This window comes from Pelodiscus sinensis, chromosome 3, assembly GCF_049634645.1.
Source record: "Pelodiscus sinensis isolate JC-2024 chromosome 3, ASM4963464v1, whole genome shotgun sequence".
In the NCBI taxonomy this organism is placed as follows: Eukaryota; Metazoa; Chordata; order Testudines; family Trionychidae; genus Pelodiscus; species Pelodiscus sinensis.
The window spans coordinates 101803468-101830089 of NC_134713.1; the positions used below are offsets into that span (position 1 = coordinate 101803468).

General features: G+C 40.8%; 1 protein-coding gene across 3 annotated transcripts in view; it reads left to right on the forward strand.

The window, feature by feature from the left end:
* The window catches only part of PHACTR2 (phosphatase and actin regulator 2), a 198182-nt gene that overhangs the window by 72791 nt on the left and 98769 nt on the right, over window positions 1-26622 (forward strand). Inside the window, exon 1 of one of the 3 annotated variants that reach the window (XM_006139329.4) lies at window positions 6540-7050. The exons of the other annotated variants lie outside the window; for them this stretch is intronic. Within the exon in view, the coding sequence (XP_006139391.2) occupies window positions 7008-7050 (43 nt within the window). The 5' untranslated portion in view covers window positions 6540-7007. Of the gene's footprint in view, window positions 1-6539; window positions 7051-26622 lie in introns of those variants that run through there. 3 annotated transcript variants of the gene reach the window in all.

A 26622-nucleotide genomic window follows, 5' to 3' on the forward strand; every position in this document is an offset into this window, starting at 1 on the left:
ACTATGCTTCTAGTTAAAGTAGTTACTCCTTTAGCTCAGGTGGTAGAGGTCCATGCTTCTAGTGCTGAATCCCCCAATAATAAATTATCATGAGAGGCCTTGCCAAAGGATTAATAGGTTGGGGGCTCAAAAGAAGAATCTAAGAAAGAAAGATGGGTCTTCTAATTCAGTGACCGGAGTTAAAGATTGTGAGGCTACTAGAGTTATGAACAATATATGTACTGTTTGTTTTTTAAATCTATTACTGGAAGCTACAAGCTAGGCAGAAAAAAGAATGAAGAATATTCTACAGTAAAGCAGAAAGAGACAGAGTAGTTCTATGGAAAATACTGTTTTATCTATTCTAATAGAGTCCTTTATTAAGCATTGGAAGAATGTGGTCTCTGATATTTTTTTATCATTCTCAGTTCATAGACAACTATCTACCAACCCCTAAAGGAAGAAGCTGTGGTGGAAGTATCTGGTAACATAGCTGAAGGAGAGCAGTATTTGTTGGTGATAGGCAAGACAGTTATTTTTGCTTTTCTTTAAATTAGTTACTTAAGAACGTAAGAACGGCCATATTGGGTCAGACCAAAGGTCCATCTAGCCCAGTATTCTTTCTGCTGACAATGGCCAATACCAGATACCCCAGAGGGAGGAATCACAATAGGTAATCCTCACGTGATCCCTCCCCTGTCACCCACCTCCAGACAAACAGGCTAGGGACACCATTCCTACCCATCCTGGCTAAGAGCCATTGATGGACCTAACCTCCATGAATCTATCTAGCTCTTTTTTTGAACCCTGTTAAAGTTCTAGCCTTCACCACATCTTCTGGCAAGGAGTTCCAGGGGTTGACTGTACACTGAGTGAAGAAAATCTTCCTTTTGTTTATTTTAAACCTGCTGCCTATTAATTTCATTTGGTGACCCTTAGTTCTTATATTGTGGGAATAAGTAAATAACTTTTCCTTATTCACTTTTTCCATACCAGTCATGATTTTGTAGACTTCTATCATATCCCCTCTTAGTCTCCTCTTTTCTAAGCTGAAAAGTCCAAGTCTTTCTTATCTCTTTTCATATTCCAAACCCCTAATAGTTTTTGTTGATCTTTTCTGAACCTTTTCCAATGCCAATATATCTTTTTTGAGTTGAGGCAATCACATCTGTACGCAATATTCACGATGGGGATGTACCATGGTTTTATATAGAGGCAATAATATATTTTTGTCTTATTCTCTATCCCTTTTGTAATGATTCCTAACGTTCTATTTGCTTTTTTGACTGCTGCTGCACACTGAGTGGATGTTTTCAGATAACTGTCCAGAATGACTCCAAGATCTTTCTCTTGAGTAGTTGTAGCCAAATTAGTCCCTATCATATTGTATATAGTTGGGATTATTTTTTCCAGTGTTCATTACTTTACATTTATCAACATAAAAATTCATTTGCCATTTTGTTTCCTAATCACTTAGTTTGGTGAGATCTCCTTGAAGCTCTTCACAGTCTGCTTTGGTCTCAGCCATCTTGAGCAGTTTGGCATCATCTGCAAACTTTGCCACCTCACTGTTTACCCCTTTCTCTAGATCATTTATAAATAAATTGAATAGGATGGGCCCCAGGACAGAGCCTTGGGAGACCCCACTAGTTACCTCTCTCTAATCTGAAAACTTCCAATTTATTCCTAACCTTTGTTTCCTGTCTTTTAACCAGTTACCAATCCATGAAAGGACCTTCCCTCTTATCCCATATCAACTTACTTTACTTAAGAGCCTTTGGTGAGGGACCTTGTCAAAGGCTTTCTGGAAATCTAAGTATACTATATCCACTGGATCCTCCTTATCCACATGTTTGTTGACCCCCTCAAAGAACACTAGTAGATTAGTAAGGCATGATTTCCCTTTAGGGGAACCATGTTGACTTTCCTCCAACAAATTATATTCATCCATGTGTCTGACAATTTTATTCTTTACTATAGTTTCCATAATTTGGCCGGTACTGATGCCAGACTTACCGGTCTGTAATTGCCAGGATCACCTCTAAAGCTCTTTTTAAATACTGGCGTGACGTTAGAAATCTTCCAGTCATTAGGTATGGAAGCTGATTTAAAGGAGAGGTTACAAACCACAGTTAATAGTTCTACAATTTCCCATTTGAGTTCTTTCAGAACTCTTGGGTGAATGCTATCTGGTCCCGGTGACTTGTTACTGTTAAGATTATAAATTTGTTCCAGAACCTCCTCTAATGACACCTCAATGTGGGACAATTCCTTAGATTTGTCACCTAAAAGGAATGTCTCTGGTTTGAGAATATCCCCAATATCCTCAATCATGAATTTGATTTTTTTTTGGTAAACTTTTGGAAATTATTTCTGAAAGCTTTTTTAAATATATGTCTGTAAATACACTGTTCAGAATTTGTTAGAAACAGTGCTTTTTTTTGTAAAACAAAAAAAAAACAAACACACAAAAAAAAGGTGCCTGTACTCCAGGGGAAAAGTTGTTGAGCTCTGACTGAAGGTGCAGGTACTGTGTCTAGAGGTGCCAGTACTGCATACTGGTCAGTACCATCACAAAAAAGCACTGGTTAGAAATATTTACCCTTCCATAACCTAATTTTTAGAGCAGTCACTGGGAAATGGGGTAGATCTAGATCTGATCTGACCACTTCTGAAAGATGACACCAAACATGTTAGTAGTATAAAAACATAACACTTAGCAACAAGAAAAATAAGGGTTATTTGATGACAGTGACTTTATCTCTAAAAGGAAAAAACTGCTACCCTTTTATAGCCACCTAGTAGACTGGCTTTGGTGGCTTACCCAATGTGCAATCTCAGCAATAGTCTTTGTGAAGTTTATCACTATTTGACTATTGACAAATTTAGCAAAGTATGCTAGATCTTTACATAGCATAGGGGACATAAATACCTTTGACAAAGTAAGTTAACCATTGACAGGTATAGTATTCATGTGTTCTCATTGTCAAGATAAGAAACCCCCAAATAAGCATTAGTTCTCAAAAATCGCTCTGTGTACTAGATTGACTTAAGGTAGGAAAAAAATTGAAGTTACAAGCAGGTTTTGGAAATAATGTGAAAAATTAGTGTTAAGACTTAAATCAATGAATTAAATCTATTATTTCTATGAAGTGATGTAGTCAAAACATATTTACATAGGCTATGTCTACACATGGCCAGCTTTTGCAGCAGAAAATATGCTAATGAGATGCATTTGCATGAGTCACAACATCATTAGCATATTTTCTGCCGCTTCTGTTTTGAGCAAAATCCCCCTTTTACGCAAGATCCTTATGCCCGAGAAGGATCTTGCGCAAAAGGGGTTTTTTGCCAAAGTGGAAGCAGCTACACTGCTTCTTTTTGCGCAAAAACCCCTTGTGCAAAAAGAATCGGCAGAAAATATGCTAATGATGTTGCAACTCATGCTAATGAGTCCCTCATTAGCATATTTTCTGCTGCAAAAATTGGCAGTGTAGACAAAGCCATAGAGTATAAGGTCAGAAGATCATCTAGTGAGCCTACATAAGTGCATGTCACAGACCATTAAATATCACCCAGTTACCTCTATATTGAGTGTAATAACTTGTATTTGGCTAAAGTATATCCTCCTGCAATGCATCAAGGCTTGTTCTGAAGATATCAAGAGACAGAGAACCCACCACTTCCTTGTGCAGTTTTTTTCAGTGATTTATTCAACTACCTGTTTAAAAATTGTGGCTAATTTCTAATTTCAATTTGTCTGGCTTCAGCTTCCAACTACTGGTTCTTTGTTCTGCCTTTCTTTACTAAATGAAGGATCTTTTCATTTCCTGATATTTTCTCCCTCTGAAGACACTTAGGGTACATCTACACTATGGTTTTTTTCCGGGATACCAGAGGTATCTTGGAAAAACTCCGCCGTGTCCAGGGAACGTGTTTGCTCTTCTGCTTTTTTATTGTTGCGGAAGTGCAGACACGCTCTTTTGGAAGCCCTGTCTTCCTCATTCAATGAGGAAGAAGAGATCTTCCAAAAGGGGGATTTTCTGAAATTTGACCTAGTGTAGATGGGCCAAATTTTGGAAAAGCCTCTTCTGAAAAAAAAATTGGAAAAAGCTACGCAAAATGCAAAGCGCATTTTGTGTAGCTTTTTCTGGGGGAAAAAAAAGCTGTAGTGTAGATCTAGCCTTATTCACTGTAATAAAGTGACCACTCAAACTTGTTTGTTTGTTTGTTTGTTTATTTATTTATTTATTTATTTATTTATCAATCAATCACCAGTGATGTACTGAGAGGTAAAATCACGTCCTTACTCCTACCTACTACCCCCCTGTTTATACAGCCAAAGATCGCATTAGCCCTGTTTTGACAGCGAATTACACTAAGCACCTATGACAAGTTGCTTGTCTACTCTAATCCTTAAAATCTTTTCATAGTTACTGCATTCCTTCCAGGATACAGACCTTCACTTTGCATTCCTCCTTCCTGAAATATAACTTTGATTTTGGTTATATTAAAACATGTTTTGTTTGTCTTGGCCACATTTACTAGATTGTTCTGCATGACTTCTGTCCTTATTTACCTACTACACCATCAATCTTTGTGTCATCTGCGCATTTTATCAGCAATGAGTTTACATTTACTTCCAGATCATTGATGAAAATATTGAATAGCATCAGACTTAGGACTAATATTTGCTGGACAAGTATTTTTAAGATCTGTCAGTTAACCAGTTCTTCATATGTTACACATGTGCTATATTTATAGTGTATAGTGATAACTTTTTAATTGAAAAAATCATGCAGTATTAAGTCAAATATCTTACAAAAGTCTATATATTTTATTGAAGATACAGTTACCTTTATCAATCAAACTCGTAGTTTCATCAAAGAATAAAATCAGATTTGTTTGACAAGACCTAATTTCCATAAAACTATGTTGACTGGCATTACTTATATTAATATCCTTTAATTCTCTATTATATGAATGTCAGTTTAGCTTTTCCATTATTTTGTTTATGGGGGTGATGGAAAGATAACTGGCCTATAGTTATCTGAGATAACCCACTTACCCTTTTTGGATACTCACACAGAAAAATAACTTTTCCAGATTTCTAAAAATATGCAAATTTATTAAAAATTAAGATTTCTTAAAAATTAAAATCAGCAAGCCAGAGATCTCATTGGCCAATTCTTCTGGAGTTTTGGGTGTAAATTATACAAGCCTGCTCATTTAAAAATGTTTATTCCTAATAGATATTTCTTAAGATTCTCTTTATTTGCTAAATGACTTGGAAAGTACTTCATCATTTACATAGGATATGAGTATATCATCCTGTGTCTTTCTAAATAAAGAAGATAAATATTTATTGAACATTCTGTCTTTTCTGTGTCATTATAAAGAATATTACTATTACCATCTATAAATGGGCTTATAACATTGCTAGGGTTTGTTTTATTCTTACTATGCTTAAACACCTTATTGTCCTTAGCCCTGACAGCCGGGGATAATTCTCTGATGCTTTTAGCTTCCCTTATCAGTTTTTGGCACACCATAACTTCCAATTTTAATCTCTTTTCCCATTTTCCTCATTTGATATTGCTTTTAGCCAAAGTTATCATCTTTCTTGATTTGTATTATTTCGTATAACTTGTATAATCTTTCTTGAATTCTTATGTTCATATGTCTTGTGTTATAGTGAAATCTTTCTTTTTTTGTCCATTTAATAAACACTTCTTAAAGAACTCCTAATTTTCATTCACATTTTTCTGTATATTTTTTCCTTCCAATCGATTGTGTTCATGATTTTCCTCAGTTTTCAGAAATTAACCTTTTAAAGTGAGAGAGAGAGAGAGAGAGAGAGAGAGAGTTGGAATGCTTCTTTGTCCACACTGAAAGTAATCAGGAGGATCTCTCATACCAGGCAACCACCAATGTCCAATCCAGTGATTAGTTTATCTTTATTCATCTTAATTAAGGCATACATCTTTGTCCTAATCTCTTCAGATTTTGCAAAATACCCCCATAGACACATTACAAATGCAGAATCCGAAGTGTACAAAGCCTATATTTGAGGATTATATATTATATGGGTGTGAAATCATGGAAAAAATGCCAAAAACATCCAGATATGGTGAAATTAGTGACTCTCAATAATCCTGATCCTACAAGTTGCAGCATGAGAGTAGACCTTTATACCAGTGTAGAGCACTGTGGAAATCAGTGGGGTTCTGCAAAGATCCAGGAGTCTATCTGCATCTTGCAGAGTCAATTATATTATTTATTATCTTTGACAATTGAAATGTGGGTATGTTTTGACTGTGGGAAAATGAATTGATAATGGATTTGGGTTTCTAATGGCATCAGGAGGGTCTACTGATTAAACTTTATCTTTCCGACTATGTCTTTAATTAAGATTTAGAAAATAAATAAAACCTTGTCAAGACCATACACATCTAAAGCACAGAGAACCCAGAGAAGAACTATAATGCCTCCGTGTGTGTGTATGTGAGGTGTGATTGCTATTCCGTCCTATAACTAGCACTGCCAGAATAGAGAGAACTGAGTCCTTTGAGGTAGGGGATAAGACCACTAAAGAAAACCAGACCTTGTTAAATTTATGTACCATGTCTAAGTACTTTATTGGTTCTCATTCAAGCCCCATAGGATCATTTAACATTGACCCCTTTGTGTTAGAGGAGAGCACTACAAACTGTTGCTCTTGCTTGATGGTCTGGTGGCAATACCAGCAAGGGACTCCCTCCCCGTGACCTTTGACTTCCCATAATCTGCATAGAGGAATGACAGGCATTCAGCAACAGGAACAGTCGTGAGCGGGGTTGCAGCCGGAGGAGGTGGACTTGCAAGCCAGGCTGTGAGCGGCAGAAGTTCCAGAAGTCTGAAAGTCAAACAGCCAGCCCCGGGAAAAGGTGAAATGAACCCTTGGAAATGCATGTGGCGGAGAATACGTGACCGCAGGAGCAAGAGAGCCGCATGATTGCTGGACCCCGGCCCCTCTTAAAAGTTAAGAAATGGGCCAGACCTCAGTCTCCTCTCTGTCTGAGCAAGCCAGCGGTGAGTAGCACTGGAAGCAGCGAGCGAGTCCTGCTCCCCGCAGCGGCTGTGCGGTGGGCGCTGTAATTGTTCTTTTCTCCGTTGAATGAAAAGTCAAATGGCAGCGAGTTAAACAAGCTGAGCGTGTCCGTGACCCACTAATTCCCTTAGATGGACGGGACAGCAGCGCTGCACCAAATTCTTTGTGGGGGGGGGAATGGTAAAATGCCTTTGGGGTTGCTGCAGAGTTTGTCTTAAAGGCACAATGCACTCTTTTCTTAAAAGGATGCCTTAATTTGCTATTTATTCGAATGCTCTTTTATTAATTTAATCTTGGTAGATCTAGAACTAGCCCTTTTTTAAATAACAAAGTTAACTTGCTTCAAATAGATGTGTATGTAGCTCAGGGAATCACAAATTCCTTGCTGTTACTGTCTTTTTTTAAAATCAGAAACTGTTTGTCTACGTGTTTTTGTTGTTCTGCTTTGAAACAGATAGAAAGATACCAGTAAGCAATGGAGTTCTGCTTTCTATCAGTGCTTCTTAACTGCTACTTTAAATATATTAGTTTTGGTTTCATGCATATATATTCCTTCTGCTTCTCCCCGCCCCTTCTGATTCCACTGAAAACAAACACTGTCTAACCATACCAAAAGTGTTTAATTGTGCACTAATATATATTCTCTTTACTCATTTATTTGTAATTTTTAAAAAGACATCAAGAAGGCACAATTGATATGTAACCAAAGGGTGTTCTTCTGAGAACATGAACAGGTTCTCTCTGAGTTGCAGTGCGCTGCTTCTTTCCTCTCTCCCTCGCCCCTGCATTTTTTTATGTTTTAATTAAAAAAAGAAAGGAAGGAAGGGACCTCTGGCATTTATCCCAGCAGTATGGATAGAACCCACCCATCTGTTTGCTCTTGGCTCTCTTACATTTTATGTGTAAGCTGACTATTTAAAAGAAACATTAGTGGAATTTTTTTTAAAAGCAGTTTTGTGTTTTTCTAAATTAACTTTTTGAAGATTAATATTATGTGTTTGATATTTTGAGGCAGAAGCATGTTGAAATAACCTGGTATGTTTTAGTAACTGAACAAAAGATCAGCTAACCCCCACAGTCATAAAAGGGAATGTGTAATCTAAATTAATACCAGCAAGGTTTGAAATTTCCAGTAAAAGCTTATGTGCTCAGATTTTTTTTTTTTTTTAAACACCTCTTTCTCTTGCCATAGTTTAAAACAGGCAATCAAGAAAACTCTGGTAAGGCTGGCCAATCTGTATTTTGCAGTTGTTTAAGAGGATGTTTAGTACTACAGATATGGGAAACTTTTGTAAAACAAGAAACTGTACATCAAACTCATTCCCCTTTTTTACTGTCAGGTTTATTCATAGTGCTGTAAGGTATAGAGAATGGCTGTATGAAAACACAGTTTCTGGAAAATTATATCATGTTGCAGATGGTACAGTTTTCCGTTCCTCCCCATTCATGATCCTAGTAAAATTATCTGTGTAAGAAAACTATGATTATTCCTTCTCCTGACCTACTTTGTCATCTATGATGATACAATAGAGAAATTTGGTCATGTTTTTAAAGGTCTCGCCCAATAGCAAACACATTAGAATTTTATTAAGGTACCTGTTGTTAGAAAACAAATGTAAGGAAACCGATGTCAGATAGCTTTGTAAACTTCCTTTACAAAAATGTGTTTGTGTTTTGGGTGTCGTTTGGGGACAGAGTTTGTATATCTTGAAATGTGTTAGTAGTGTTTATATTTTCCATGGTACATGCCCTTGAAGACTAATTGTACTGGTTTATAACTAATTTTAAAAAAATCTCGGCATCCTCTTTTTTATTGAAAACAGCACTGTCACTCAGGAGAAAAAAAAAAGAAGAAATGAAAACCAGCTGTAAAATGTACATTTTGATTGTGTTTTGTGACACTGCAGACGTTACGATAATTATGAAAATTTTAACTGACAATCATATCTTTATGATTCTGAAGTTAGAAGTGGTCTTGTGTGAATACCCTTACAGTAAGAAATTGATGGAGCTTTCAGAGAGTTCAACAAAACTTCAGTAAGCTTCTGAAAATGTCTTGGAAGTATAGTCTCAGAGACACACATGTCGGTGCGTGGGTCCTATGGATTCTGTTTCTCTATCTAGTCTGTTTTACAGGTATGGCTTAAAAAGTCATAAGCGGGTGAATCCAGCCCCAATGAAGTCCGTGTAATGACTTCCTCTTGACTCCAGTGATGCTAGGTTGTGCCCTCATAAATAGGCAGGTTGGCATGCCAAACTGAATGAAGATTTTTTGCCTGACAACTACAACTGTATAAATTGTTGACTGTTGCTAGAGATTAGAGAGTTAGAGGAACGCTTTACTGTTTATACACAGGAGATGCAAATCTGTTTTAATACTAAGGAATCAATAAGGTACCACAGGACTCCTCGCCACTTAAGGAATCAATAGGGCATTCAGACCCTAAGCCACCCAAGCAAAAGCAGCTGTGAAAAGCATACATGTGCCTGGGGTTTCAACCACTTTCTTGTCCAAATTAACTTTTAGGCCCCAATTGTGTAATATGATTTCCTAGTATGGACTATTGTGCCTATGTGGAGCTAAGAGTACAGTATCTGGCACTAGGGGGCTGCACTGCAGGATCAATACTTCAGATCTGGTCATGAAGCAGAAATTAGTTTGGTATAGAAAAAAAATTAAAATGAAGTTTTAGGGAGTTCTAGCCCAGAAAATGGAAAATGTCAGATGTAATGATTTATTTTAAAGTAAAGATTTTATTTTTAAAGGGGGTTGAGAGGAGGCCCTACAAAGTAAGTTTGCTTGGTATTTATCTGGATGTGTGTGTCAAAAGGCAAAGACCCCAATGAAGGAGGGTCCAAAATAACTTGTAAGTGTTTCCCATGAGTATCTTGCAAGATCAGGGCTAAACCTAAAACCATAGTTAGCATTAATTCTGCAAATTACATTTACATCTTAAAACAAATTGCCTCTTCCTGTCTGTGTACAAAATTTGCACTTATATCTGTCTCTCATTCATAACCATATCTCCCAAACCTCCTTCATGCTACACAATGATGCTCCCTAGAACTTATCTAGACATTAAGAGAGACAGTAAACTATTTTGAACCTCAGACTTGCTACAAAAATAAAATGACTTGCTATGGACCAGATTAGAAGTGTTAGGAAGCGAGTAATTAGCTAATCGTGTAGTCGATAGAATGTCTATCGACTACACAATTAGTCAATAAAGGAGTTAAACCCCACCCCGTTGCAGCTCTGCATTTTAAATGTAGCATGAGCCGAGTTGCCTGCCCACCTGGCTCTTACTACATTTAAACTGCAGAGCTGCAGCAGGGGTAGCTCCTGGACCTGGCACAAGCTGGGACTGAGCCAGGCTTGCTTAGTCCCAGCTTGTGCCAGGTCCAGCAACCATTGTCCATGGGCCGCTGCTGGAGCAGCCTCTGTTTGTGGCCAGCCCCAGCTGCCATAGACAGGGAATGTGGAGCTGCCTCTGCCTGCAGCGAGCCTAGGCCTGCCGCAGACAGAGTCTGCTTCGCAGCAGCCTCTCCTAGCTCCCTCCTCCCCCACTGCTGCCTCTGATAGAGGTAGCAGCGTGTGGGGGAGGAGGCAGCACTGAAGAAGCTGGTTCCCTCCAGCACCGGCTACTGTTTGCCCCCCACTTGCTGCTTCTGATACAGAGAGGCAGCAAGGGGGATAGAATGTGAGTAGTCGACTATTCACATATATCCCTAACCCAGATTCAGCAAAGCACTTAACATAGCCCTTACTGGGCCTTATCCACATGTTTATAGTGAAGCACTCTTTTTTTTTTATTTATTTTTTCCTTAAACCACTCAGTATTTTCTCTTTGCATAAATGTATCTTCCCTCCTGTAATTTTAGTGTCTTTCCCCTCTGATTAGCTTATTTTTTATACTTTCTTCTCATTAAGGAACTATTTTTTATCTCATTCATTGTGTTGACATACAGGCTGTGTCTACACTGGGCCACTTATTCCGGAAAATCAGCTGCTTTTCCGGAGTAAGCTGCGAGCTGTCTACACTGGCTCTTGAATTTCCGGAAAAGCAACGATGCTCTACTGTACAAAATCAGCCGCTATTCCGGAAAAACTATTCTGCTCCCACTCGGGCATAAGTCCTTATTCCAGAAAATTGTTCCGGAAAAGGGCCAGTGTAGACAGCCCAGTAGTCTTTTCTGGAAAAAAGCCCCAATCGCGAAAATGGCGATCGGGGCTCTTTTCCGGAAAAGCGCGTCTACATTGGCCATAGACGCTTTTCCAGGAAAAGGGCTTTTCCGGAAAAGCAGCCTGCCAATGTAGACGCTCCTTTTCCGGAAAAACTGAAAACGGAATAGTATTCCGTTTTAAGCATTTCCGGAAATTCATGCCAGTGTAGACACAGCCACATTGTCTTCACTGGTGTTAATACAGGTTTGCACTGGTGTAAAAGGAGGATCAGGTCCCAAATCTGTTCATTTCTCTAACCCAGAGGCTGTTCAATTACTGGTGGTGGTTAGTGGAGTACAGGCAGTCCCCGGGTTACGGACAAGATAGGGACTGTAGGTTTGTTCTTAAGTTGAATTTGTATATAAGTCGGAACTGGCTTCCAGATTCAGCTGCTGCTGAAACTGACCAGTGGCTGACTGCAGGAAGCCTGAGGCAGAGTTGCTCTGCCCTGGGCTTCTTGGAATCAGCCGCTGATCAGTTTCAACAGCAGCTGAATCTGGACGCCTGGGACAGAGCAGCTGGGGTGCTGCCAGGTAGGTCCCCGCAGCACCGCACCTCGGCGCTGCAGGGACCAACTGGCAGCACCCAAGTCAGCCACTGCTGAAACTGATCTGGGCGGTCCCGCCGTCCGTGTCCTCCGGGGCGAGAAAAGCCCCGTTCGTAACTGCGGATCCGACATAAGTCGGATCCGCGTAACTTGGGGACTGCCTGTAGTTGCTGGCTGGTCACATGGAGCTTGCTTCTCCACCTTCTCTCCAGCCACTCAAACATATTTCAAAGGTTTTTGTAAAGTTTTCTTTCCTTATGAGCCTTTGCTCCAGCTGCATCGGGGATGCTCTATAAATGTAAATGGTGGCAGAAGTGAGCAGTGGAGTTGTGAAAGGCAAGGGAGGTGGTGAATCCAGTAGACAATCTCTTTAATGAAACATGGCCCACACTGTAAAACAGTTTGAGAACATCCTGCCCCATTTCCTCTTCCTTCCTCCTCTCTGATCTTTTCCAGGCCTAACAGGACTGGCCAGATCAGCTCTCTATTCCCATTCACTGACTGGTGTTCAGGGACTTAGCTTTACACTCAAGAGTTGATCAGTGCAAGAACTATCACTTCCACTTTTTGCCCAGCAGCAAATCATTGGCTTTCAAGAGGGTGCAGAGTTGCTGAGTGCTGATAGGAAGTGGCTCTTGTAAGTAGTTCTTGTACTTGCTTGATACTAGCCACTTAGTACCATGACACTGCAGACTTCTCAAATGCAAGCATGGTACTGGGAAGGTAGCACTCAGAAGAACGTAAGAATGGCCATACTGGGTCAGACCAAAGATCCATCTAGCCCAGTATCCTGTTTGCTGACAGTGGCCAATACCAGATGCCCTAGAGGGAGGGAACACAACAGGTAATCCTTACATGATCCCTCTCCTGTCACCCATTTCCAGACAAACAGAGGCTAGGGACACCATTCCTACCCATCCTGGCTAAAAGCCATTGATGGACCTAACCTCTATGAATCTATCTGGCTCTTTTTTGAATCCTGTTAAAGTCCTAGCCTTCACCACATCCTCTGGCAAGGAGTTCCAGAGGTTAACTGTGCACTGAATGAAGAAAAACTTCCTTTTGTTTGTTTTAAACCTGCTGCCTATTAATTTCATTTGGTGACCCTTAGTTCTTATATTGTGGGAATAAGTAAATAACTTTTCCTTATTCACTTTTTCCACACCAGTCATGATTTTATAGACGTCTATCATCCCCTCCCCCTCTTAGTCTCCTGTTTTCTAAGCTGAAAAGTCCAAGTCTTTTTAATCTCTCTTCATATGGGACCCGTTCCAAGCCTCTAATCATTTTTCTTACCCTTTTCTTAACCTTTTTCAATGCCAATATATCTTTTTAGAGATGAGGCAACCACATCTGTATGCAGTATTCAAGATGTGGGCGTAAAATGGTTTTATATAAAAGTGTTAAGATGTTTTGTCTTATTCTCTATCCCTTTTTTAATGATTCCTAACATTCTGTTTGCTTTTTTGATTGCCATTGCACACTGAGTGGATGTTTTCAGAGAAGTATCCAGAATGACTCCAAGACCTCTGTCTTGAGTAGTTTATAGCTAAATTAGCCCCCTCATATTTTATGTACTCAAGTCCTTATCCATGGAGTTGAAAAGTTACAGCCCATAGGATCCTGCTATTTGTTGAGCTTGGCATTCAGCGCAGGCATTATCATAGGTTAAAAGTTAACTTGTTTCTCAGCCTGCTTATTTTTATCTCTCTTGGGGTTAGGGGCTTCCTGTTAGTTGACACAGCAATCACATCTTTTCCTATGGCCGGCCAGAGAACTTGTATCTTGTTTTGATCAGGCAGACATGTCACCCACAATTTTTTTTTTCAGAATGCAATGGAAAAATTTTTCTTAATTTCTGCAAAGGAACAAAGCAAGGTATCCAAAAGCAAATCAATTAGATATCTCATTGAGCATCTCATATGTAATTTTATAACAATAATCATTGAGGTGAGCTGGAGAAAAAGAAAAAAATGTGAATTTCTTTGTACATATGCTACTTTAACCCTTCCTCTTAATTATATTCAGAATTTCAAAAATGGCAAGAATTTTGATCAGCTTTGATAGTACTACGACCACCTTCTCTCTGAGGAGCTCATTTATCGACATTAACTAAATTAATTTCACAATATCCCTGAGAGGTGCCACAATTCACTATTATCCCCAAGTGAGAGTTAAGGGAATTTCATGTGGGGATAATAAACTAGGGGGATCAGACTATAAATGACATGATCAGGATCACACAGGATGTCATTGGTAGAGCTGTAAATAATGCCCAGTTTTGCAGGCTCTGACTTGTGCCTTAATGGTTATATCCTTCTAATGAGTTTTTATTTTAGCACTTTCTTTCAAATTCTAAACATGTCCATAGTGCAATGAGCTGGACAGATGAATGTAACATCTTTGTAAAAATTTCAAATAACAATGTAACGGGGTGTCAGCAGCTTGGAGGCCAGCCAGCTCTGTTACATGACAATGCCCCTTTCAGGAATGGGTATTTAAGGGTGCAGAAGGGAAGCTGAGGAATGTGCCCAGGTGGTAATGCCCAACTCCCAAACAGGATAATAATTAGCTGTTAGCTAACCCTGAGAAAGAGAGAAGGTAATGAGCTTGGGTAAGAGAATGCCTTCTTGCATTCAAGCACTGCCCTGTCCCGCAAGAAGGAGCCAGCAGACCAGGGAGACGCTGAGCAAAGCGGCGGAGGACCCGGGCGGGACTGCGGCGCTTCCAGATCAGCGCCACGGTCCCGCCCGGGTCCTCCGCCGCTTTGCTCAGCGTCTCCCTGGTCTGCTGGGGGGGGGGGGGGGGGGAAACGCAGCTACTGCACCCCCCCCCCCAGCAGACCAGGGAGACATGGAGCAAAGCCCCGGGCCTGTGGTAGACCAGGTGGGGTGCTGCCGGTTGGTCCCGCAGCACCGCTCCTTGGCGCTACTGGACCAACCCGGCAGCACCACAGCTGCTCTGCCCCAGGCATCCCCAAGTCAGCCGCTGCTGAAACTGACCAGCGGCTGACTACAGGAAGCCCCTACCCCAGGCTTCCTGGAATCAGCTGCTGATCAGTTTCAGCAGCAGCTGACTTGGGGATGCCTGGGGTTCTTAAGTTTAATCTGTATGTAAGTCGGAACTAGCGTCCAGATTCAGCCGCTGCTGAAACTGATCAGTTTCAATAGCGGCTGAATCTGGACCCTAGTTCCGACTTAGGTTTGTTCTTAAGTTGAATATATAAGTCGGAACTAGCGTCCAGATTCAGCCGCTATTGAAACTGATCAGTTTCAGCAGCGGCTGAATCTGGACGCTAGTTCCGACTTAGGTTTGTTCTTAAGTTGAATATATAAGTCGGAACTAGCGTCCAGATTCAGCCGCTATTGAAACTGATCAGTTTCAGCAGCGGCTGAATCTGGACGCTAGTTCCGACTTATATATTCAACTTAAGAACAAACCTATCTTGTACGTAACCCGGGGACTGCCTGTACATTTAATGCTCATGAAAGGAAAGGAAAGGACTCAGTGCTGATGTTGAGCCAAAGAGATCACAAGCAAGCACGTACTAGGTTTCCCCCATTAACTTTGGCAGTATGCTCTGAGCCCCAGCTTCAACAAGCTTAGAGTTCCACTCTGCTGTGATGGATTTTGTGGAGTGGACAAACAGGAACAAGAATGTGATCGCTAAGTTAGGTTAAAATTTCAAGTCTTCAGAAGTGCAAGTCACTACTTCCCTTCAGTTTTGAACCTTGTTGGCATGCACATCTGATTCTTAACCTGAAAGAAAGATGCTGTCTGCCTTGCTGTTTAAGAAAAACTGCACTTCTTAACTATTTTTTTTTATTCAACTCTTTCTTTTCCACCATAAATAAACCTGATTGGACTTCAAGTACAGTAAACAACTTTTTTTTTTCATTCTTATGTTCAGAGTCACAAAAGAGGTACAGCATAAGGGTACGTCTAGACTACAGGCTTTTGTCGACAAAGAGTGTCTAGACTACAGTCCAGTCGTGTCGAAAAAGCGGCTTGCTTTGTTGACAGAGAGTCTAGACACTCTCTTTTGAAAAATCACAGTGTGGATGCAATAGTGCCTTTTGTCGACAGAACTCTGTCAACAAAAGGTGTTATTCCTTGTAGAATGAGGTTTACCGCCGTCGACAAAACTGCCACGTTCTGTCAACTTACTGTCAACAGAACTCGGTGGTAGTGTAGATGCAGGTATAGTCCACTTTTGTTGACAAAATCCTGTAGTCTAGACACACCCTAAGAGTACAACCAGGAAGGCTAATAGTCTTGTTGAAAATATGAGCAATAGTCTCTATGCTGATGTGAGCCAAGTTTTAAACAACATAAAATCCTACCAATCCTATCTTTATTTTTCCTCCACAGGACCAAACACAATGGAAAATTTAGGATTGTGCCCTCATAATATGGAGGCTTTGGGTACCCTATGGAGCCTGGGTTGGCATAGCTGTGCTGACATAGTCCCTGAGCCTGGCCTAGGTGTACATTAACAGAAGGAATGTTTTTGTCAGTGTGGAAACACCAGCTCTGCAGATGATATGGCCTCTATTGACAGAAACAACTCTCTGTCAGCATAGCTGTGTCCTCACTGGGCATTTTGTTGGCATAGCTATGTCAGTTAGAAGGGTGCTTTCTTCACATCTCAAGCAGACAACGCTATTCTAGGGTAAATTTTAAGTGTAGACCAAGTAGGGATGTAAGCGACTAGTCAACTATCCAATAAGCAAATAAGTAGTCACCCTCCTTCTTCCCCCCCCTTGCTGCCTAGAGGCAACAAGGGGGGGGAATAGGAGGCCGGTGCTGAGGGGAGCTGGCTTGAAAGCCAGTTCCCCCCAGCACTATGTCTGCGGGGGGCAGGAGGATAGTGGGGATCATGTGCAAGCCGGGAATCAGCTGATTCCTGGCTTGTGCCTGTCCCAGACACTGCGCCTCAGCTTTTTAAATGTATTAAGAGCCTATTGGTTTGCAATACATTTAAAAATCAGAAGTGCAGCAGGGGGACCCAGTGTGAGCCGGGACAGCTGATACCTGGCTCACGCCGGGTCCCCCCACTGCACTCCATCCTTTTTACATTTAAGGCTGGTGCACAGTAGGGGGGACCTAGCGAGAGCTGGGAATCTGCTGTCCGGGCTCGTGCTGGGTTCCCCTGCTGCGCTTCAGCCTTTTAAATGTATTAAGAAGAAGCTCTTAACACATTTAAAAGGCAGAGCCGCAGTGGAGTTAACTCCCAGGGCCGGGAGTTAACCCTGCTGCAGTTCCCCTGCTTATCAACTAATTGACCATCCCTAAGATCAGCCTTGAGAATAGGAATGCTATCCTTTTCTGTCTTTTACATTGAAACCTTAATTATGGATAGGGTCCTATCAAATTCACAATCCATTTTGTTCAATTTCACAGTCATTCTTATTTCTGTACTGCTGCCTGCAAAACTGGTCCCTCATCCAGCGGCTGCCAGTCTCTGGCTACCCAGCTCAGATGGCAACATCGCAGAAGTAAAAGTGGTGTGGTGTGATATTGCCATCCTTACTTCTGTGCTTCTGCTGGCTGAGCTCTGCCTTCAAAGCTGGGTGTCCAGTCTATAGCTGCTGCTGTTTGGCCACCCAGTTCTGAAAGCAGCACAGAAGTAAGGGTGGCAATACTGTGACCTTCTCCCCTAAAATAACCATGTGGCTCCCCTGTAACTAGAGCCCTGCATGGATAGAAAATTGGTATTCACATCCACATCTCCATCTGTAAAAATGTTCCATGGATACAGAGATTGTACTCGCATCTGTATCCACAAAGATGCGACGCCATTTATCTGCATCCACGTCCACGGATGCAGCGATAAAGCAGATGTCAGTGGTTTTGCAGGGCTCTCCCTGTACCTTCCTTTTGGATCAAGTCCCCCAATTTAAGAAATGCTGGTCTCCTGCTGTGAAATCTGTACAGCAGGGGTGGGGAACCTCAGGCCCGGGGGCCGGATATGGCCTCTGGCTTGCCTGGATCTGGCCCCCAAGGCTCAGAGCCTCCCCAGCATTGGGAAGCCTGTGCTGGTGCTCCTGCCCTCATGCTACTCCATTAAAGGGCTGGAGTACACAAAATCTACTAGGCCGGGGCCCCCTAGACTCTGGTGAGCAAGGGAAATGTGAAGAGAGTCTTTCTCCGCAGTTGAGGGCCATATCAGTGAGGGGGGCTGTTTTTCCTTCTCACTTGTGTGCGGCCCCCAACTGATCTTTTTGTGTGTCGGTGGCCCCCGACCCAAAAAATGTTCCCCACCTATGCTGTCCAGTGTAGGGTAAAACACACAAAAGATCAGATTTCATGGAGGGAGATCAAGTTTCACAGTCTGTGACACATTTTTCATGACTGTGAATTTGGTAGGGTCCTAATTATGGAGGCATGTATATCTAAAATCTAGAGAGATGACTGTTCTCAATTTTTACTGCATTTTAGCTTATATGTAGATCTTTGTCTGAACAGGTTTGTTTGAGGTTTGAACCCTTGATGTTCATTTCTTTATCAATATTGAGTTATATGGGCCTAAATTTAAAAAAAAAAAGTGCTGCAATTTTGGGTACCCATCTTTAATTGATTTGATTTTCTGAGCAGCCATAATTCCAGTGGAGATAAGTGGGAGCTGCAGCTCAAACCTGCTAAAAGATCAGTACCTTTGTGTGTCACATTGGGAAGCCAAAATTAAATAGCCATTTTGAAAATTGGGTCTTGGCACCCAAAGCTTTTGCCACCAGTAGGGACTAAAATGTGAACAAATGGCCAGGGAATCTGTGCAAAAAGGGGAAACAGAAATATTGCTGGGAGAGACTGCAGTTACTTTCATACATGCCAGGCTTTCCCTGAACAAAACACTGTCCAGAATGCCAGAGCAGTTAATGTTGATTGGCTCCAAATGAATTCTTCTGCTGCAGCAGCAACTCACTACAGATGAGATTGCTGTGTTAAACTACAGTGGAAAGTAGGTTTTCTCTTTCTGCTGTGTGTGCTATGGAGGGATAACCATTCCGCAGGAATGGCCCATGTGTTTATGACAAATGTCGGCTTAATGCTCTGTAAATCTCAATCCTAAAATTCCCACTTCCTTTCTCCTTGTGAGCAGCATTTAGGATGAAAATAATCCTTTCCATTTTGCTATGTAATTATTCAGTGTGTTCATTTTATGTTAGAAAAAATAGTTTTAATTATTTCAGCCCTGCTGGGCATGTGTTTCCTACCACTGCCTTCAACTATAGCTATCTTGAATCTGATAAATTCATACCCTGATATTTGGTAATCTCTAAAAACTAATAAGATGTTCTCAGTTTTGATCAGCAGCTTCTCATATTATCATAGAATCATAGGGCTGGAAGGGACCTCGAGAGGTCATCGAGTCCAGCCCCCCGCCCTCAAGGTAGGACCAAGCTCCGTCTACACCATCCCTGACAGATGTCTGTCTAACCTGTTCTTAAATATCTCCAGAGAGGGAGATTCCACCACCTCCCTTGGCAATTTATTCCAATATTTGACCACCCTGACAGTTAGGAATTTTTTCCTAATGTCCAATCTAAACCTACCTTGCTGCACTTTAAGCCCATTACTCCTTGTCCTGTCCTCAGAAACCAAGAGGAACAAATTTTCTCCTTCCTCCTTCTGACACCCTTTTAGATATTTGAAAACCGCTATTATGTCCCCCCTTAATCTTCTTTTTTCCAAACTAAACAAGCCCACTTCATGAAGCCTGGCTTCATAGGTCATGTTCTCCAGACATTTAATCATTCTTGTAGCTCTTCTCTGTACCCTGTCCAATTTCTCCACATCTTTCTTGAAATGTGGCGCCCAGAACTGGACACAGTACTCCAGCTGAGGCCTAACTAGTGCAAAGTAGAGTGGCAGAATGACTTCACGAGTTTTGCTTACAACACACCTGTTGATACAACCTAGAATCATATTTGCTTTTTTTGCAACAGCATCACACTGTTGACTCATATTCAACTTGTGGTCCACTATGACCCCTAGATCCCTTTCCGCCATGCTCCTTCCTAGACAGTTGCTTCCCATCTTGTATGTATGGAACTGATTGTTCCTTCCTAAGTGGAGCACTTTGCATTTCTCTTTATTAAACTTCATCCTGTTTACCTCTGACCATTTCTCTAACTTGCTAAGGTCATTTTGAATTATGTCCCTATCCTCCAAAGAAGTTGCAACCCCACCCAGTTTGGTATCATCTGAAAACTTAATAAGCGTACTCTCTATCCCAATATCTACATCATTGATGAAGATATTGAACAGTACGGGTCCCAAAACAGACGCTTGCGGAACTCCACTTGTTATCCCTTTCCAGCAGGATTTAGAACCGTTAACAACAACTCTCTGACTATGGTTATCCAGCCAATTATGCACCCACCTTATCGTGGCCCTATCTAAGTTATATTTGCCTAGTTTATCAATAAGTTAGAGAAAAGAGAAAAGTTTATCATATAGTTAGAGAAAAGACCATCTAGTAAATTCAATACTGGCAAGGCTGAAAAATAAGAGGACATGTCTGGTTTTATGTAGAACTGCATTATCAAATGACCTTCCAGACCTTTCTATCAAACCAGTAACTCTAGGAATTCTGAACTTTGCCCCCATTCTCCTCTTTTCAATAGCTAACGATAGATGATTCTGCTCCATAGCCCATTTCTTTCTCTAGTCACCAGTAATTCCGCTCATTCTCCTTCCTTTTTAGACACAGTTGTGTAACTCTCATATTGCTAAATAAACATTAATAGAGACTAGGGATGTTAAATATCAACTAATCGACTAATTGAATAGTCGATGCATTTTGCATCGACTATTCGATTAGTAGATAGGGTGCCTCCACCTTTGAAGTGTAGCAACAGCCCTAGGTCTGTACACTTCAAAAGCAAAAGCACTGCGTGGAGCCCAGGTCAGCTGCAGACTCCCTTGCTGACCCTAGGCTCCGTGCATGCTGCTGCTTTGAAATGCCGCATGCAGTCTGGGGACACCGCAGCTGGCCCCAGCCTGCACGTGGCATTTCAAAGTGGCAGCACTATGTGGAGCCTAGCATCGGACCTCAGACTCCAAGTGACGCTGCTGCTTTGAAGTACCTCTTTGCTTCCTCTTTCTGATAGAGGCAGCAAAGGGGGGAAGTGACTAGTTGACTAGCATGTCGACTAGTCCTTTACATCCCTAACAGAGACCAAGTAATAATACCTAACTTTTACATAGCACTTTTTATCACTATATCTGACAGCACTTTGCAAACCCAGTATCCTTATCTCCATTTTATAGCTGGGGAAACTGAGCCACGGAGAGGTGAAGTGAGTTGCCCACGGTCACCCAACAGGCCAGTGGCAGAGCCAGGAATCGCTCTCACGTCATCTGAGTCCTGGTCCTGTGTTCTGTAGTCTACAATGTCTCAATTGGCCTGTGTCTAGTCCTGTCTATCTCTTTAGAATAATCATCACCCTCAGTCATAATTCAGCATCTAAAAAACATATCTCTGATCTTTAGAATCTCCCTGGAGAGCTAATAAAATAGAATTATTTGGGATAAAGTTGGGGACTAAGTCCCAAAGCTGATGGGTACTCCAAGAGAATAACTTGCTAGCTGCCTGCAGTCTCTTGTACAAATGGGGCTCTGGATCATGTGCGCTTGCTAACTGCAACTGTGGTAATATGGCGTGAGGAAAGAAATAGATTTTCATATGAGTAGATCTCCAGCCATTTAGAGAGAGAAATTTTAAAAAAATCAGAGAACCTGGTATAGGAGAGTGAGGAAAACCTGATAAAAACAAACCATTTCCCCAAACCAAATACATACTGGACTCTAGTTTATTTCTTCCTGGGGAAAAAATGAAAACATAAACAAAAAAACATCCACAGGTTTTTCATAGCCCTACTCTGAAAGCCCTGAGTCCTTCAGACAAGTATTTGTTGTCACAACTACTGCAGGGTAATTCAGCTGAGTCCAGGCAATATATGTGTTCTTCTCTTACCACTATCCTAAGTCTACAATTATGCTCAGGCTTTGGAAGGTGATAAATAACAAGGGCAATGAACGAATACCAATGCTGCATCATGAAAATGGCCTGCAGGTGTTTCCTCACCTCCTCTACTCAACCTCTGACCAGAATCACAAAGAGCAGTCCTGTTGCACATTAGAGACTAACAAGTGTGTTAGGTCATAAGCTAATAAATTTGTTAGTTTCTAAGGGTACATCTACACAGCCAAATTATTTCAAAATAACTAGCGTTATTTCAAAATAATTTAGTCTGCCTCTACACAGCTGTCAGTTATTTCAAAGTAGTGTTGAAATGCTGTCAAGCTGGAGGATTTCTTACTGTGACTCCTATAACCTTCAGGCTACGTCTACACTAGCATGATTTTCCAGAAATGCGTTTAACGGAAAAGGTTTTCCATTAAAAGTATTTCCGTAAAAGTGCGTCTAGATTGGCAGGATGCTTTTCCGGAAAAGCACTTTTTCCAGAAAAGCGTCCGTGGCCAATCTAGACGCGCTTTTCCGCAAAAAAGCCCTGATAGTCATTTTCGCGATCGGGGCTTTTTTGCGGAAAACACTACTGTGCTGTCTACACTGGCCCTTTTCTGGAACAGTTTTCCGGAAAAAGAGTTTTTCCCGAACGGGAGCAGCATAGTTTTTCCGGAAAAGCACTGATGATTTTACATTAGATCGTCAGTGCTTTTCTGGAAATTCAAGCGGCCAGTGTAGACAGCTGGGAAGTTTTTCTGGAAAAGCGGCTCATTTTCCGGAATAACTTGCCAGTGTAGACACAGCCTCATTGTACAAGGAGTAAGGGAAGTCAGAGGAAGAGTGCTCTATTTTAAAATAAGTGTGGTGTGTACACTCCCAATTTTGAAATAAGCTATTTTGAAATAAACTAGGTAATTGACATAGCTCAGTTTGTGTAGCTTATTTTGAGTTAAGCCCTGCTATGTAGACGCACCCTAAGAGTGCATCTACACTGTACTGTAGCTTGAAATAAGATGGAATGAGGTTTACAGGGATGTCGGAATAGCGAGCCCGTTTATATTTTTAAATAATGGGTTGTGAAGACGTGAGATAGCTATTTTGGGATACTCCGGCATCCCATAGCGTTGCAGTGTAGACATAGCATAAGGTGCCACAGGACTGCTCATTGATGTTACAGTTTCTATGTCTACACTGCAAGTTTTTGCCGGACGAGGAAATGCAAATGAAGCACTGGTTAGCATTTTGTCATGCTTCATTTGCAAAAACAAATTTTTTGTGCAAAAACAAGCAGTGTGGCCGTGGCCGTTTTGCACAAAACCCCCTTTTTGCACAAGACCCTTGGAGAGGCATAAGGATCTTGCGCAAAAAGGCATTTTTGCACAAAATGGACACTGCCATACTGCTTGTTTTTGTGCAAAAATGGCTTGGAATAGATTATGCAAATGAAGCGTGACAAAATGCTAATCAGCACTTCATTCCCGCAAAAACTCGTAGTGTAGATATAGCCTTACAGACTAACACAGCTACGCCTCTCAGAATCATAACCAGCAGCAATGGTCCTTTGTGTTGTCTGCAACAGTTCAATCTTCCCATTCACAATCAAGCCATACATGGCTTTAGAAGTCTCACTCTCAATCCATACTGGTGCAGCCCCCTATCACATGGAAACTGTTTACCTAGGACACTTAACTATATTTTGCATGTTTGTCTGAGACTTGAATGACTTACTGGCCTTATGCAAGCTCTGTCTGTGCATAGGAATGAATTCCACCCAATGAACATACCTTTCAATCCATAGGCCATTTGGGAACAGGAAAGTCAAAGATGACAGACTGATCACTTGTTAGTGTTTTCTTTGCTTAGAACAGCTGCGATAGGCAATTGCTAGTGTTGGAGGATTTGAAAGAAACAGGCATTCAGACATCCCAGTCATAGGATGGCAGGACATAGTGGCAAGCTGCATAAGGAATAAAGTGAGAAAATCGTGCAAAAATATGGTGAGGATCTATGTATGTTGTATTGGTTCAGGATTGGTTAGTTTTCTATTATTTGACAAGCCAAGCAGCTCTTTATGGTTAGATAAAGCTGTTTGTGAGCAACATCCTTATGATACTATTAATTGTTTCATCGAAAGAGAGAGTAAAATGTACTTTGTGGTGGGCAGTATTGGGTGGGCACTAAAATAAGCTGGTGTAATTTGTGAAAACATTAATTGTTAATAAAGATTTTAATACTTAAATTTAAGTGAGGAATGGAAAAGGATTTAATGTCTATCATAACAGTAATTAAAGTATTCTGTATGGTTTAAGCAGGACTTGTTTTATTCTTTTAGTGGTAAAAACAGTGTCTGAATTCTGTGTGTGTATATTGTTGTTTTTTTAGTTTTGTTTTTAGTAGCATGTAGCAGTAGCAAACCGTCTCTCTTGTAGGATGTATGGGATCTAAGGTTTTTGCAGGTGGGATAAAAATGCAAGAAACAATGTGAGACTAGGGGGAGCAGATATTGCAAGGTGATATGAGAGTGAGATTTAAAAAAAAAAAAGTCCTGGACATGGCTCTAATGTAAACAGCAAACTTTGTTTTGTTTCCCCCTGATTGTTCATATTCATAAAGAGGTGAAGTGGCAAAGTGTTACTGAGTGGAATGGAGGGTATGGTACAGCTGTCCTCTAACACTTAAAAGTGTGCTGGAAAAGCAAACTGTCCCCATCAAAGAACATCAATTGTAGTGATGCTGAAAAATATTCACTGTGGCCAGTTGGCCAGATGTTAGCAGGAAAACTTATTGTGCAGAGGAAATCTCCCTATTTTGTATATTATTAAATCATTTTTGTGTTTTCTGTATCTGAATGCTCTTGTGTTTAGGTTCCAGGGTGATGCCTAATCATGATTCAAGAGCATTGTAGCTTCACTTGATAGTGGTAGAAGGTTGGGGTTTAACAGCACTTGGGCAAAGAATTAACATCACACAGTTTATAAATAAAAACAAATGACAATGAATATAATTCTTCACAAAACATGCATGGCCTCCAATAAGTGTTTAGGACAAAATAGATAATTTCCGTAGCTAGAATGATTGCTCTATTTTCTGAGACAGACCATGAAATTTAATATTTTCACCATAAGCAATCCAATATATTTTCAGTTTAAGCCAAGGGTTCTCAAACTTTGTAATACCACAACCCCCCTCTAAGTTGCTGCAACCCCCCTATAAGTTGCTTGCGACCCCCCGGGGGGATGGGACCCACAGTTTGAGAAACGTGGGCTTAAGCCATGATTTGCAATAGCTAGAGGCGGACAGGAACTCTTTTTAAGTCCTAAAGTTTTTTACTAAATGACTAGCTTTAGCTGAGAACTGAACCCAAACTACTTATTTTTTTTCAACAACTCTTGCCTGGGGGTCAGCCTCCATGGACAATGTGTCTGGGGTCAGTAACCCAGAACTGTAATGCTGCCATCTGATATATTATAAATGTTACGGTTCAGCCATTTGCAATGTTGTTAAAGAAAAAAGGCCTCTCCCCTTTCTCCTCTTTCCATGTGTTTCTAGACTAATGATGGCCACCACTAAACAATAGAGAGGCAAATTGTTCTTTGCCATCACCATTTTTACCAAACAAAAAAGTAAGAGAGCACTTGTCATGAGGGAAGTTGGGTTGTGTGTGCAGGAGGTTCACATTTGGATCACTTGTCATGGTATGTATAAAAAAAATTAACAGCTGGATTGGAGTCTCTCCTTTACAACTCCATCTAAATTCAGTGCAGCCCACTTCATTATTTTAAACTGACCTGCCATCTGTTTAAATGATGAACTTGACTCCCAACTGTGCCAGGGCAATATGATGAGTTGTTGTCTTTTGAAATCTGAGGTGCATTTGAATCATGGTGTTGCAGGCATGCCAAAAGGCACAACAGTTCAGTGGAGACACATCATGCTGGGGCCTTTCATAAATGCATCTGTGCCCTCAAATCAAACTTTGCAGTAAGAGGGAGTAAGAGCCTAAGAGAATCACAATAGGGAGTAAGAGCCTAAGAGAACCACTGGGATGCTCTTCCAAAAACCTGCGTTCTTCCATGGGACACCAGCGTAAGCATCCCTGAATTTTCCATACATGAGTTCTTATGTGACTTTTAGTCTTCTTATCTCTATCATCTAAGGAACTTAAAAATCCTTGTAAGTTGTAGCTAAACTCACAAGGGATAGTCAGAGGCTAGACCAAAGCCACTTCAGTAATAATCTACTCATTCATTTTCCTATGGCACATGGACAGCTCATGTACTAAGTTAAACTATATTTCCTGTTTTTTTGGCGAGGAACAGGATGAATGCATCATTTTTGTTATTTATGCCCCGAATACCAGCCTCTCCTGAAGTATAATTCATGCAAAGCATTAAAGTCATAACAAGCAACTAGACACGGCAGCCCAGTATGAAACCTAATCTTCTATGTGTTTTGGTTTTTCTAGGCGAGGGAACAAACACAGTGACGCTTTTCAGCACGTTTATTAAACACATCTATTTAATGAGGCACAGTCAAGTAATTTAACTCATGTAACTATTAAAAGTTGTTCTAATCCAGTGGGAAATTATTTCTGGATTCTGTCTATCTTTACTAAAAAAAAAAAAAAAAAAAAAAAAACACACAAAAATTTGATTGCCAAGAAATTATATATGTTATAATTTATTTAATTGCTAATAGTTCTAAATTGACTATACATTCTGTTCCTGTACATGTATTCAATGTTTTTTAAGATTACTGGGTGATTTCTTGGAGTTTTATTAATTTGTTATATATTTGAGTGGAGG